Below are 15,142 nucleotides of genomic sequence, written 5' to 3'. Positions count from 1 at the left end.
ACATCCATTTAATAATAAAACAATTACGTACATTTACCGAAATGTTTTACACACGTCTAAACATTAAATATACAATCACATTCGTCTGGCACTCAACGTCACAATAACATTGTAACTTACTACAAAATTCCGTACCTTATATTAAACAAAACATAGACAATTTTCGCGAAATCTTATAATATATTGAAGTGCATTTATAAGTACTTTATTCAAAGTTAATTAGTATACCAGCATTATCATTTTATATACGACTTAATCTCTACCTCATAATTACTTGGGTGAATAGACATAAAATTCTAAATTTTCTTTGAACGAATGGATCTTGTCGATGAGATTTAAATGTATTCAGTTTAAAAACAAAAAGAACTACAAAAATTAAATTAACACTTTAAGCTGATTCGAAAAGGTGCAAAGTATTGAATCAAAATTCTTTCGAATGATGCATTATAATGCCTAGCTAGAAACACCCTGTTTGATCCATTACGCTTTACAAATTACATAGCATGTAATTTTTTTTTTATAAAGACAAATAAATACTACTTGAAGGATCTAGAAACAGGGTAAGTAAGCGCACATTCTAGAAATTACGGTTTCAATTAATTCAGCATAGCCTAATAAAATATTATCTACCTCACTGAAATCACTAAAGATATACCATATTGGCCAAATTTCCTACTTAGTGTTACATTTTTAACGAAAAAATAAAACATGTACTAATCACACTGGGATCTAACTACTAAACTACTGAATAATTTTTATTTAATAGACATTTAATTTTTCGCATATACCTATTTGCTTTTAAATTAGGACTTTAAGGAATTTGTATAGGGAGTCAACATTCTTACGTCTAATTTTGGTATAAATTCAAATGTAAAAATAAACATCATACCAATAAGGTCATAAATATCTTGTGAGTAAACAAATAAATGAATAACAGATTAAAGCATTGCACGGAATTAATCACAGAATCATTAAAATGTTCATAAATTATTATTGATAATAATTAGTAAACGGAAAACAAAAACTCAACGTCTAACTTCCATCAAGCTTATATACAAATTCTTCAAAGCCTATTTGATATAGATAATGACTAAACTACTGTTTTGGTGTTAATCCTTCAGCCGGCCTGGACGGACTTTATGTCCTCAGGAAATATATACTAAACTTAGAGCTATAATTTAATATTTAAGTAAATTCATAGGCATACCTAGACGATATAATTTTATTTAAAGGTAACTTTGACACGCATATTTTATTTTAAAATTAAACGAAAAGCTTATTTGATTAAATTTAATAAATATTTATTTAGTTATAATTATAAGTACAATACATTACAAAATATATATGAATAAGTTTTAATAAGTGTGAGTCTTCGTTAAATACTCTTAATTCGAAATAAACATTGAATATTATCCACTGCAAAACAGTGTGCTTCAAAATTATCTACATTTAATAATAATATGTATGTATTTATTCATATACTTACCATTTCTATTTGAATCTCAAATTCCTTTCGCATCGGCCTTATTTCTGTATTTACAGGTAAAATATTTTATTCGTAAAAATACAATTCATCTGTAACCTAAATCTCTTATTAGGCTCTAATTGTTCAGTCCAAACAAATAACTATTTTTTTAATAAAATTTATTTATTCAAGATATTATTCACGATTTTGGACACAAATGCACGGAGATGGAAATATTTATCAATAAATCTTATTTGGAATAATAATCATTCTTTTGAAATTTAACATTTTGTATGTACATTGCGTTCGGATTATCTCTTTTACTTCTGAAATTAAATTGATACATAATGAGTAAGTTATAAATTATTCAATGTTTACAACAGCCATAACATAAATACAATACTTCGTAGTAGTATAATTTTAGTCATTACTATGAAATGACCAAATATATTGATATCAATGATAATCTTCGTAAATGTAAACCTAATCACGACAATAAAATATTAAAATACTACAAGAATAATATCTACCTATTCATTTTATTTTACCTTATCAACTGTAAATGTTATCATAATTAATTTAATTTTAATAGTCACTTTTATTACTCTATACAAAACTAAATTCATATTAAATTAAAAATCTAAAAACAAACTTTTGTCTTTGGTGTCTTGTCGTTGACCAGGAGGCACAATGGCTTAATCAGAAAAAAGAAATAAATAAACTATAAGGAAGTTAGGAAAGAAGTGATTTTAGATTGAGATTACTCAATTTTATTGTAAATTTAAGAAAAGTGACGAGATCTTATCATAGCTTAAATATTGTTCATAATGAACATTTTACCGTTAATATTTATATTATTGAAATGTAATATAGAATGAAGAGACATATTAAGAAGATTACAATTTTATATATAAGTGCTTAACGCTTGCCTGAAGTCGTGAAGAGCAGCCAGCAGTTGAGGAGCAGTTGGTCGTGTTGAAGGCGGAGTCGTCCAACACCAAGACATAAGGCCATACCTGAAAGAATATTGTAATCAACAGAGGAAAGTGGAAATTAATTATTCAAGTCTGCTGGTAGGACCTCTAGTGAATCCGCACGGGTAGGTACCACCACCCCGCCTATTTCTGGTGTAAAGCAGTAATGCGTTTCGGTTTGAAGGGTGAGGCAGCCGTTGTAACTATACTGAGACTAACTGTACAGAACTATACTGAACTTATATCTCAAGGTGGGTGGCGCATTTAGGTTGTAGATGTCTATGGGCTCCAGTAACCACTTAACACCAGGTGGGCTGTGAGCTCCTCCACCCATCTAAGCAATAAAAAAAAGTCGTTTGCGTGAGTAAATCGCACGCTAGCGATTAGCTTGTAGTCTTTTTACGAAAATTGTAAATTTTATATTTTATTTGAAACTGGGAATTCGATTAACTGCATTAAAAATCATTTTAGTTTAACCTAAAGATCAGCTTTGGCATTATGATACCTATGACCTTTGGACCATGTCGTTTGCAAAATCCTTTTATCTCTAAGAGGTGTATAGGTAGATATCTTAAACACCAAAAATAAATAAAAAATGAGCTGCGAATCTTAAAACAGCAGTTAAGATCTCTCGTTTGTCACTTGAGTGATTTCTCTTTGCAACTCTATTCGAAGAGGAACTTTTATAATAATATACAATAATTATGGAGGTTTTCAATACAAAAAACAGTCAATAGTGGTTACAAAGTAAATGTGGAGAAAAAAAAGAAAAAAAAAAGAACGGAAAAATAATAAATAACAATAAAAAACAAAACATAATACAATTTTTTATAGAATATCTATGTAGTTTTACTCACATATACTCTAATAGTAAATATTTAGTTTAGATTCTAAAGTATAACTAATTCTAACGGGAAAACATTCCGAATGTGAACGATTTTTATAGTAAAAGAGAGTTAAAAACGTAACAGTGATTTTTCCAAAGGAATTTGGCAATTCATTTTTTCATAACGTCGATTTTTCTTCTATAACAGTGATTCATTTGAAATCATCGTGATCCTTTAGTGATTAACTTACAACTCATCCGGACAATTGTGAGGTTGTGATGGTCTATAACCTCCGCTTAAAAATGCTCCAACATCAGCAGCATCAAGTTCAGCCAATGGAGAGGAACCCAGAGTTGCCAGTTCCCATAAGGTTATTCCTAATGACCACTACAAAAAAAAAAAAAAATTGCAGTTCAATATCTTTCCAAGAATTGTACTTACTCTCATATAACTACTTACTCTCATATAATTTATCTCTTATTGAAATAAATGAAATGAAAAATTATTTTACATTTCCAAGTGAACGAATATTATCAAATACGTTTTACTTCTTCAGAATTTATAAACATCCCAATTTCAATAAAGGTGGTCATAGAAGAGGATTAAGAATGTAACTCACTACATCCGAAGCAGTAGAATATTGATTTTGAAGTAATGTTTCCGGAGCCATCCATTTAACAGGCCTATTCTCGTTATCTCCAAGACAATGGTAGTCATCCGGAAATAGGTCTCTAGCTAGACCATTATCTGTTACTTTCAGTCTTAATTTTTCGTCCACCCTAAAATATTTAAAGTATTTTAATCCTTCATTTTTTATACTTAATAATTTAAAGTACGTAAAATTTGAATACTTATAAAATAAAATATGATAATATCTGAAAATTGAGCCAAACGATAGTAGAAATCAGTGATCAGTTGTGTATTAAATTTTACTTAAGCTATTATGACAATGCCAGAAATTAGTACTAATTGATGAACTAATCTACTTACACGCAATTTCTAGCAGCGACATCAGCGTGAACAAATCGTTGAACATGTAGATAAGATAATCCACAAGCAACCTGTGCTCCTAAATCTACCAGCTCTCTAGTTGCTGGAGCCGACTGCTGACCCAAACGGCATGATGACAAAAATCTGTTCATCATAAATACCTCAATTGTAAGTTTCGTTCAGATCTAACTAAACGTTATACATACATAAATATAAACATTATAACAATGAAGTAGAAAATACATAGAATTCGTTTGCCGTTACCTTTTAAGATTAGAAGAATGCGAAGGACAGCAATAAATCAAAAGTGGTTTCCTCGCTTCTTCAGCACATGCAGCCATTGGTGTTAGGACGTTTGCGTGAACAAGTCCGTATAACCTTAATCCCTCTGCCACAAGTAGAGCAGCTTGCATAGCTGACGCTGCATCTATTTCGATTTAAATGAGTTTTTATGTACGTTTATTAATTAATGGATTCAATTAAAAAAGAAATGGGTATAGAAAACAAATTCAAAGTTTTTCCTAACCTGAAACAGTCTTCACCATAACTTCTTCGTAAACATCGCCTTTTTTGAATACCCCTTTATAGATTCTTCCGAAAGTACCTTCGTGGATGAGAATCTCCAAGCGTATGTTCGAACGAGAAGTAGTAAGAACACGAAGTTGTTCTGCTGGATCAGTGATGCGGTCTTTTGTAACGGTTTGCTGTTAAAAATATTGAGACTTCGTTTTTAATAGAATAAATTAAGTTTGATCAAATTTGTTTGTTTTTTGTGACAAAAATTATAAAAAAATATTATTACAGAATCAAATTATTGCTGAAGACATCTTTTTTGGTACTAAAATAGGATCACAGGCCAGTTTATGTTAATCGGTGACCGGAATTCAAGGTAACATCATAATGAAAACGCAGAGTTAGGCATGCGTGTGTACCGAGCTATACATGATCTCAATAAATACAGTGTACGAAATCGATATTAAGTAGAAGATTTAAGGCAGCTAGGTAGAAATTTAATGTCATATCATTAAAATGGTACAAGTAAATGCGAGAAATTAATAGTAGTTGGTGGAGGCCAGTGTCATATACCAATAGCTTGTGATTAAAAAACCTTAGAGATAAATATCATAAAAGAATATCTAATGATAAACATCATCACAAAATGTGTCCTAAAATTGTATTCTGAATTTTACTAAAACTAACGTTAAAATTCCAGCTACCTGTCACTATTTAAACAAAGAATCCGTAAGTGGAAAATCAAGTCGACACAAGAAACTCGGTTAAAACTTCAATATCGCGCTACACCTATCTCTATTTAGTCCTTAATTAACAGGCGCTGAACCTAATTGCATTAAGCTGCAGCGACATCCAACGATAAAGCTAATCGAGTTTGTTTCATACCAGGAACGTTCTATTGCGCTTTGTGATAGTGCTGCAAAAAGCGACACTATGGGATTAAACACAAAAGTTTTCTAATTCAATTGGTTATATTACCTTATCATTATTCTCTAGTTTTTGGCTATATCTTTTTGTAGCTATGTAAAAACATTTCTTTTCCTGTGATTTCCATACGTATAGAAGATATACATCAAGAAGATATACTGCAATGCTTACTCTTCTTACTAGTGAATAAAGGGCCCTTGCGGGAATTGGAAATTTCAAAAATTTCCTAAAGCAACGTTCTACGCAATGGCGTTTTTTTTTGGGAAAATATAAGACCCATACCAGTAGACCATGAAAGTGAAAAGTATGCATTCTATCATATTTAAGCCTACGATTTTTTTAATACCGTTTGTGGCATAACACTATATCATTTTTGTTTCTTATATCTGAGCTATAATTAGCAATATTTCTCCTCCTTGTTTTCTTATTTACCCCTGAAGCGTTCATTAGCACTCCCTCAATAAGGATACTAATTCATATTTCCTTCCAAAGACTACCAGCAGCGCGATAAATTCACGAACAAAAGGGGTTCGCAAATTAAAAACTCTGTTCTTTGCCAAGCCCAATAATGAGCAGATATAGCGAACTAGATTTGGCAGCGAAATCATAAAATAAGTATATTCTAGCAAAATTTTCTCTGTCTTGATAGCGAATCATAAAAATTTAAGAAAGAATAATACAGCACAACATAATTTCTAAGCAAAACCTATTTATATTGTCAATTCATTGCGATAAAAATATCATAACACGAAAGACTTTTAGAAAGTTTGAAATTAGTAAGGGAGTCTTTGAATTCGTTCCTGGAAAAGCTTGTTACTTTAAGCGTATACTTTTTAATTAAATTATGTTAAGAACTTAAAAGTCATTCGGATCAAATTATTTGTAGACATTTCCAGCTTTTCTCTTGCAGCCGAGCTTTTCAAGAACAAGAAGAACGTTAACTGCATTATGTTCGTATCACCTGCAGGGGGACGGGGTAACTCGTCTCAAATTGGATTCTTAATGACGTAAAGGTCCCATTTTATGCAGAACCCAGCCACCCTTCAAGTTCAAAGAGTTTTAATAAAAAACGCAATCTTTCTTTTAGCTTAAGTTCTGTCAAGCGGACGCTGAGGTATTTTTTCCTTTATTCTATTAGATGTTTAAAATCAAAATATCTAAATTGATGTCCAAAGTTTAGATTTGGCCCAGAACACTAAACAAAAACTTAATGCTATTTCGCAAGTATAAATTTATTGCTCTTTGAACTGTTTGCTTACTGCTGAGAAAAAAAAATCTTTAAGAAATACGCTATACAACTTCAAATCAAAAATAGTTAATATGTAAAACAAATTGGTGTTATATGATGAACAGTTTTCAATTTGCAGATGAAATTTCGTTAACCACCATAAGAAATTAGCAGGTAAGTAAGGAAAATAATGTCGTATTTCATAAATTTACGTAGTCACAACTAGGGTTGAATCGATTTACAATTACGAATTACAATCCAAAATAAAATAATAAAACAAGTAAAACCAAAGTATAATAAAGTACGTAACGATGCGCTTGAAACAGGACTAACAAGAATCACATGAGATAGGGCCACACGATGCCATTAAAATGTAGCTTTGTGGGATTGTTCAACCAAAGATCAACGGGAACTGTGTAATGTGAGCTAATTTATTTGTGGCCCTCCCTCAATACGTTCGGTTTAAGTTAGGAGATGCAGTCTTAAATTGTTTTTTTTTTTTTTTTTATGATTGAAAGTTTACTGGTGGCCCGAAGGCCTTTCCAGTTTCACCGGGACAGGTGGGCGAGCAAAGGCTCAGCCAAGAGGGGTGGGATTTGCTAACAACTGCCCGAGCGCCTCCGAAGGAGACCTAACAACTCAAGAGCAATTGTTTCGCGAATGAATCTACTACCGGATCGGAATCGCGACCCGCTGAGAAGATCCGGCGAGAAACTCAGCGGGCTGATGCATGGGTTAGGTTGCACGTCGACCTCTTTGTCGAGTTCGACGAGTACGGTTACCGGGGTCCCTAAGCCTGCCCCTAGTATTAGAGCTGAAGGCATCTAATGCAAAGGTTATTGGATCTGATGGATCCGTAAGGACGTGTCTAGGGCGTCGACGGTGACTGGCTCCTGCATGATCAGGATTCGGAGAGTAGTCAGCGGCGGCAACGATAAGGCGATTATCATGACGCATAGCCTTATCGAAGTATCGTTCCGACGCTGACTTCATGTATTTCCGAATTGATTCGAGGCCCAGGTCGTCGTGTAGGTCAACGTTCCTCACGAACCACGGAGCGCCGACAGCTAACCTGCAAAAGCGGGATTGTAGGGATTGGAGGGTATCTATGTGTGTGCGGGCCGCGTGAGCGAACACCACACTCGCGTAAGTCATGACGGGCCTTATGCAAGTTTTGTAAAGTGTCACCTTGTTCCGAAGGGACATTTTACTCCGCTTACAGATCATGGGGTAGAGTCTACCGAGAATAAACGCGGCACGGTCACGGACTGATTTTATATGCGGGCGGAATGTCATCGATGCATCCAGGGTAACGCCCAGGTACTTGACCTTCCTGGCCCAGGGTATGGGTTGTCTAAAGAGAGTAATCGGGGGTGTAAGATTCCTCCTCCTAATCCGGGAGGAAATCCGTGTGGAGCTTCCCCTCTGAAATAGCACCGCAGTACTTTTCGCTGGGTTGATGTCTATGCGCTATTTTCGGAACCACTGTCCTAGGGCTAGGGCTGCGCTCTGAAGCTTCTTCGCGATTAGGGACTTATTTCTACTAGAATAGTAAACAGTCGTGTCGTCGGCGAATAAAGCTAAATGGGTCGGCGGCGACCGGGGAATATCGTTGACGAATAAGCTAAATAGGAGGGGTGAGAGGACAGAGCCTTGCGGGACTCCAGCTGTGAGAGGTCGTGGGGAGGAGCGGGTTCCCTCGACTCGATATCGAAAAGAGCGGTTCGACAAGAAGTCCTGTATGATGAGCACGAGACTATCCGGCACGCCCATGTTGAATAGTTTGAAAATCAAACCATTGTGCCAGACTTTGTCGAACGCTTTTCCGACGTCGAAGAAGAGAGCTCCCGTGTATAACGGTTTTGGTCGATTAAGCCCCACAAGAATGTGCTCCGTGAGGCGGTGCACCTGTTGAACGCATGAGTGATTTGTACGGAATCCGAATTGTTCATCGATGAGAATGCCCTTGGATGAGACGAAATCTCTGAGGCGCTTGTAGAGCAGACGCTCATACAGTTTGCCTAGAGACATGAGGAGGCTAATCGGGCGGTAGCTCGTCGGATGATTTTTTGGTTTACCGGGTTTATGTATGCCGATAACGTCCGCTTCTTTCCACACCGCGGGAAAGATACAGTTCGCCATAGCGGCATTGAAAATAGATGCCAACATCACGATGAGTTGGACGGGTAGAAGTTTAATAACGCGGTTGGATATACCGTCGGAACCGGGAGCCTTGCGAGGACGTAGGTCTTTGATCAAGTCTTTAACTTCCATCGGGGTGACGGGTGGTAACGCATCCGAGGGCGGCAAGGAGGCTCTGCGTTCTACCTCACTGTCTACTAATTCTACATGAACAGGGTCCACGGATTGAGTGCTGGGCGTGCACTGGGTTTGCAATGTATCGGCCAGCAGCTCTGCTTTTTCGTCATCATCAAAGGCCGCGATTCGGCCTGAGGGGCCTACGAGGGGGGGCATAGTTACTACCGTATCCGATTTGAGAGTACGAGCTAAGCGGTAGTAAGACCTTTGGGAGGGCGCGAGTCCTTCTAAGAAATCAGACCATCTGGCATCTCGGACTTCGGCGATGCGAGACTTTACGTCGCGTTGTAGGGCACGCATTCGAATACGATTTTCCGCGGTAGGATACCTGTCGTAGGCGCGTATCGAGGCGTTCTTAGCTCTAAGTAGTTCCCTAATATCGTCGGACAATTTGAAGCGGTGAAGGAAGTCCTCCGCTACAACTTGTTTCGATGACCTATCTAATGTCGAGGTGATGTGTGATGTTAAGATGTCTATGGCTTCAGCGGTATCCTGAGGAGACGGGGTAGAGTCCGGGTTAAACGGGAGCGATGGTGGATCAGATTCAGCCAGGCTGATGCCCAGCGTGTGCCAATCCACCACAGTCCTCGTGACGGGAACGGAATCGGGAGCGCGACCGAGCTTCATGACGACGGGACGGTGGTCTGAATCTAACTCTGAAACTACTTCGATCGAGTGTAAGCGCAGAGTTACGTTTTTTAATAACGCTATGTCGAGTATATCCGGGCGATGCGCGATATTTAGCGGGTAGTGAGTCGGGGTTAACGGAGCGACGATATCGAAGGCGAGATCATCGACTAACGCGTCAAGCCGCCTGCCATTCGGGGTTGTGGTGTGTGAGTTCCACCTGATGTGTTTACAATTTAGGTCGCCCGCCAGAATGACAGAGCTCCCCATACCGAGCAGCGCCTCAATATCACTGCTTAGAACGATCTTATCCGGTGGAAGATAAACGGACGCGATAACGATCGGCGCGTGTCCCGTCAGTGAGATTCGGCACACTGATGCTTCGATATTAGCGAGCGCGGGAGGATCGAGCGGGACGCAATGCAGGGTTCTTCTATAGTAAATAACGGTACCACCACCACGGGCAGAGAGCCTGTCGTTCCTGACCATGTTATAGTTCGCGATTTTAGGGTCACGGCGCGCGGGCTTAAGTAGGGTCTCCTGCACTAAGAAAATGTCAATTTGATGGTCACGCAAAAAATCACAAACCTGATCACGTTGATTTGCGAGACCGTAAGCGTTAAAAAATCCTATTGTTACGGATAAGGGTTTTATTCTACTAATGTACGCCATTGATTACCGGCGGAGTGAGGGGAGGACGTACGTATTTAACGACGCGTATACGTCAGCGTATTCTTGCACAACGGCGATGAAATGTTGTGCAGTGGAGGAGGCGCGAATGGCGTCACCCAAAACGTTAACACGCTCAAAGTTGATCGACTGAAAAAAGTCGATCGCTAGAGCGAGATTTTCGGACGCGGTCGGAGGGCAGGTCGCGGGGGAGGGACGTATCGCGGGGGTGGGACGAGTCGCGGGGGAGAGAGTTGTAGCCGTGTTCGTGTACGGCAACGGTTTAGCCCAAGCCGAGACGCTGGGCACCGACGCTGGCACGAAAGCAGGCTTAGCCTTCGGCACAGAGGGTACCGTGGCTTTGATGTCTGGGCCGGAAGCTCGGAGGCGGTTTTGACGGGCGACGCGGCGATTTATTTTTGGAGCTCGGGGGCATCCACGGTAGTTCGCGGGGTGACCTTGTGTTCGGCACAGGACACAGCTAGGCGGTTCCGTCGCGGTCGCGAGCGCAGAGGGCCGTGGCGTGATCGCCCAAACACTTAACACATCGGGGGCGCGCGTGACAGTTACGGGAAGAGTGCCCGTACAGTTGGCAGTTATGGCACTGACTAGGAGTGTTTTTTTTATGGGGGACTTCGACGGCAATACCGGAGAGCCTACAGACGGTCCGAATGTTAAATTTGCTTACCCTCGGGGGTAGGCTGGAGGGCGACTAAAACCATATTGTATGGCTCCCTACCGCGGCCGGTGTGCATGCGGTGCACGGAATTTACTGGTAGGCCTTGTTCTATCAGATCTGCCTTGACGAGATCGGCATCTAGCTCCTTCGGGATTCCACGTATGACAACGCGGAGTTCGCGCTCCTCCTGGTGCGTATAAGTGTGGAAACTTATACGCTCCTTTCGGAGGTAACTTGAGAGGGCCCTATGGTCGTCGGGTGTCGTTACTTATATTTGAATCCCGTTGGCGAGATTACGGGCGCTGGCAAAATTAATATTTTTGGCCTTAAGGGCCAGGGAAACTCGGTCCCAAGCTGCCTTCTCTTGAAGGATAACCGGGGGAGGGGTCTGAGTTTTAGATTGCGCCACCGGTCGCGACGACGGAGTGGCACGGGCTGGAGGCGCAACGGGAGTCTGAGGGCGGGGGCGCGACGCGTTCGCGGCTTTGCTAATTTTAGCGGCCGCGAGAGCTCGAGACTCCGCGGCACGCTTCTTACCCTTTTGTACCAGGGTGAATCCATCCGTCGATGAGGCGGGGGCGAGGTCGACCTCCATCTCCGAGTCAGAGTCGGAGGACGAGGAGGCGGGCGCAGGTGACCTACAAGCAGGAGTTTTGGAAGGCGCGACGGAGGCCGCGGATGATCGCGCTGCTGGAACGGTGGCCACGGCGGACGACGCAGTAGTTTTACTCGCCAGTATAGGCGACGCGGGAACGGCAGGCACGACGGAGGCTGCGGTGCTCGATGTAGACGCTTTGCACGCAGGTACAGGCGACGCAGGAGCAGCGAGCACGGCGGAGTCTTCGAGAGAGCTCGCAGTGTGATTGGCCTTGAAAGCCAGAAACTCTGAGGCGAGCTGTGGGTGACGAAGTCGGAGGAATTCCACGAATACAGCGTCCATGATCGCTGAGTACCCAGGTGGGGCGGCCCCGGGTCTTGAAAACACTCGCCTTGCGGCGAGGCCCCAACTTCTCGGACCTGAGCGGTTCTATTGAACACAGGTGGCAATGCGGCGCGATTACTACAGGACAAAGAAAAAGCACAACAAAACAGAAATTACAAAAAGAAGCAAAACAAATAAATACTCGCAGGAAAACACTTTGTCGGCAAATGTTCCACGAACACAAAAATAACTAAAACAAAACAAATAAAAGCTTCCAGGAAACACACTTGGTCGGCAGATGTATCACGAACACAGGCCGAGCGAACAATGGCCGGGCTAACAAAAGCCGGGCGAACAAAGACCGGGCGATCGAGTGGACGATGAGCACGTCCGCACGTGACGGGTGCCTCTATCGGAATGACTCTTAAATTGTCTACTGCTGTTGTCGTATACAGCATTACCAAATTTATCTTATATACATATTTATGTTTAATAAGTCCTATATCGTTGAAACAATGTAACTTGGAACATTAAATTTCAGTAGTTTGGATTCTGTTAGTATATTTTGCATCATTTAGTTATATGTAGGTTAGAAAAAATATGAAACGTCCTTTTTATGTAGCATAAAAATTTAGCCCCTATGAAATATTCATACCAAAAAGGCGATCTAAGTTGTGGGTACAAGAATCTGAAGAAATGCTGTTTGAATATAAAAACATTGGTCAGGGAAATTAAAATAGGCTCGCCGGGGCGCCACCCTGGGACCTGGAGGCGGAGGCGCTCGCTGCCGATTACCGGTGGCGTAGCGACCTTCGCTCTAGGGGGGAAGGGCGCCCCGGCGAAGGAGTAGTTCGAGCGCGGAGGCTCCAATCTCGGCGGTCCGTGCTGGAGGCGTGGTCTCGCCGCTTGGCGGACCCGTTGGCCGGTCTCCGTACCGTCGAGGCGGTCCACCCGGTTCTCGCGGACTGGGTGGGCCGCGACTGCGGATGCCTCACCTTCCGGCTGACGCAAATGTTGACCGGCCATGGTTGTTTTGGCCGGTACTTGCACAAGATAGCCGGAAGGGAACCGACGGCGCAGTGCCACCACTGCGCGGACCGCGACGAGGATGACACAGCGGAACACACACTGGTGCGTTGCTCTGGATTCGACGAGCAACGCGCCGCCCTCGTCGCGGTCATAGGTGAGGACCTCTCGCTGCCGCGCGTCGTGGCTACGATGCTCGGCAGCGACGCGTTCTGGAAGGCGATGCTCGACTTCTGCGAGTCCACCATCTCGCAGAAGGAGGCGGCGGAGCGAGAGAGGGAGAGCTCTTCCCTTTCCGCACCGATCCGTCGCCGTCGAGCCGGGGGCCGGAGGCGGGAATACGCCCGTACGTCCGGGCCCTGTAGGTGGCGGCCTCCCCCCGGTGAAGGTCAAGGGGCGACCTGAGGGGGTGAGACCGCGCGGCGCGCTACCAGCACTCTAGCGCGCTGCCGTGGAGTGAATAGAGCGACCGGTCGACGGTGTATCGCGTCCCGACCCGGCAGGCTGGTTCTGGTCCAGCGGGGTATTCCGGGACACCAGCGGCACCGACGTTTCAGAGCCTTCGATTCGCCTCAAAGGCTCCGTCGGCTGGGCGTCCTTGGGGTGAGCCGCGCCGTCTGGTTGTAGTGTTGACCGCGGTAGCCCCCCTACCTCATCCGGGTTCTGACCTCGGAGGGGATCGGACGTCGGGTGTAAAAGTGCAGGGGAGTCGTTTAGTGGGTGGGTCCTAAAATCCTTGGGCCCGCGGTCTGCTCACAACACCATGCAGACCGTTGAGTCTCACATACCCCGCGCGCCCCTTTTGCGCGGGGACCTCGTAGGAGGTTCGGCCCTCTACCCGAAAAAAAAAAAAAAAAAAAAAGGGAAATTAAAATAGCACTCAGATCCATTTTTTTTTTTTTGGTCAGGAGGAAATCGCTGGACTTCCGCCCTCCACTGGGGATGGAGGGCGGGGCATGTCAGTGTCGAACTGACTAAAAACTTCCGGTCGCTCAACAACCAACGTCCAAACCTCGCATGAGACAGAACTCATGAAGAGGCAGAGGGGGGAAAGTGAAGCGTTTAGTGCGGAGCACATCTCTCCCATCACCTTCCCCCTCGGGACGCCGGACCGGCGGGCGTCAGCGCCACGACCACCAGCCCTCTCGGTCGGCAGGCTATCCGAAGCCCGCCCAGATGGCGCCGGTTAGAGTGAGCTATCCTACGGAATACCCTGCTGGACCAGAACCAGCGTGGGTCGAGGATAGCCGGCCTTCCATCACCCGGATGCTCTTGCGTAAACCGCGTACAGAGCAGCTTGCACGTCGTCTTTTTAGGCCCCCCTCGCCGGTCCCCAGACCGACATGTGAGGGGGACCCGAAACACTTAGAGGGCCAGGGCTTGGGCGAGATCCGCCTCCCTGGCCCCCGCTCGACGGCGGCGGGATTGTGCGTCTCTCACGCGCCCCGTCGCCTCCTTCTGCGAGATGGTGCACTCGCAGAAGTCGAGCATCGCCTTCCACGACTCGTCGTCGCCGAGTATCGATGCCACAACACTCGGCAACGACAAGTCGTTTCCTATTTTTGCGACGAGGATACGGCGCCACCCCTCCCATGCGGGGCAGGCAACGAGCGTGTGCTCCGCCTTGTCCAAGTCGCAACCACAATGGTGGCACTCGGCCGTCGGCTCGGCTCCGATCCGGTGCAGGAACTCACCGAAGCAACCATGCCAAGTGAGTACCTGCGTGAGCCAGAAAGTGAGGCGTCCTCTGTCACGATTCACCCAATCCACAAGGACCGGGCGAATCGCCTCGACGGTCCTACGACCGGCCAAAGGATCAGCCGACTCGGAACCATATCACTTACTTTAAAGGATTACTTAGGACTGGCAGCCTATAAGTGATCACTATCAGTTAACGGATAATTTAAAAATAAATAGAGCGGAAAATCAAAACAACTTCATAGACGCCACAAAAAATGATGTAACAAAATAAATAA

General features: G+C 43.2%; 1 protein-coding gene across 2 annotated transcripts in view; it reads right to left on the bottom strand.

Annotated features, from left to right (window-relative positions):
• Positions 1 to 527: 527 nt before the first annotated feature.
• Positions 528 to 15,142, bottom strand: part of Drl-2 (tyrosine-protein kinase derailed 2) — a 66,281-nt gene continuing 51,666 nt past the window's right edge. For both annotated transcript variants that reach the window (XM_028176843.2, XM_028176844.2), the window contains exons 8-13: positions 4,783 to 4,960; positions 4,521 to 4,683; positions 4,257 to 4,400; positions 3,886 to 4,045; positions 3,517 to 3,653; positions 528 to 2,481 (exon numbers count right to left, since the gene is read on the bottom strand). In XM_028176843.2, coding sequence (XP_028032644.2) covers positions 2,370 to 2,481; positions 3,517 to 3,653; positions 3,886 to 4,045; positions 4,257 to 4,400; positions 4,521 to 4,683; positions 4,783 to 4,960 — 894 coding nt within the window. In that variant the 3' untranslated portion in view covers positions 528 to 2,369. The remainder of the gene's footprint in view (positions 2,482 to 3,516; positions 3,654 to 3,885; positions 4,046 to 4,256; positions 4,401 to 4,520; positions 4,684 to 4,782; positions 4,961 to 15,142) is intronic.

Source organism: Bombyx mandarina, chromosome 05, assembly GCF_030267445.1.
Source record: "Bombyx mandarina strain Sakado chromosome 05, ASM3026744v2".
Lineage (NCBI taxonomy): Eukaryota > Metazoa > Arthropoda > Insecta > Lepidoptera > Bombycidae > Bombyx > Bombyx mandarina.
Note: the sequence above shows the minus strand (reverse complement) of the source record. Positions and strands in the feature narration are given on the sequence as shown.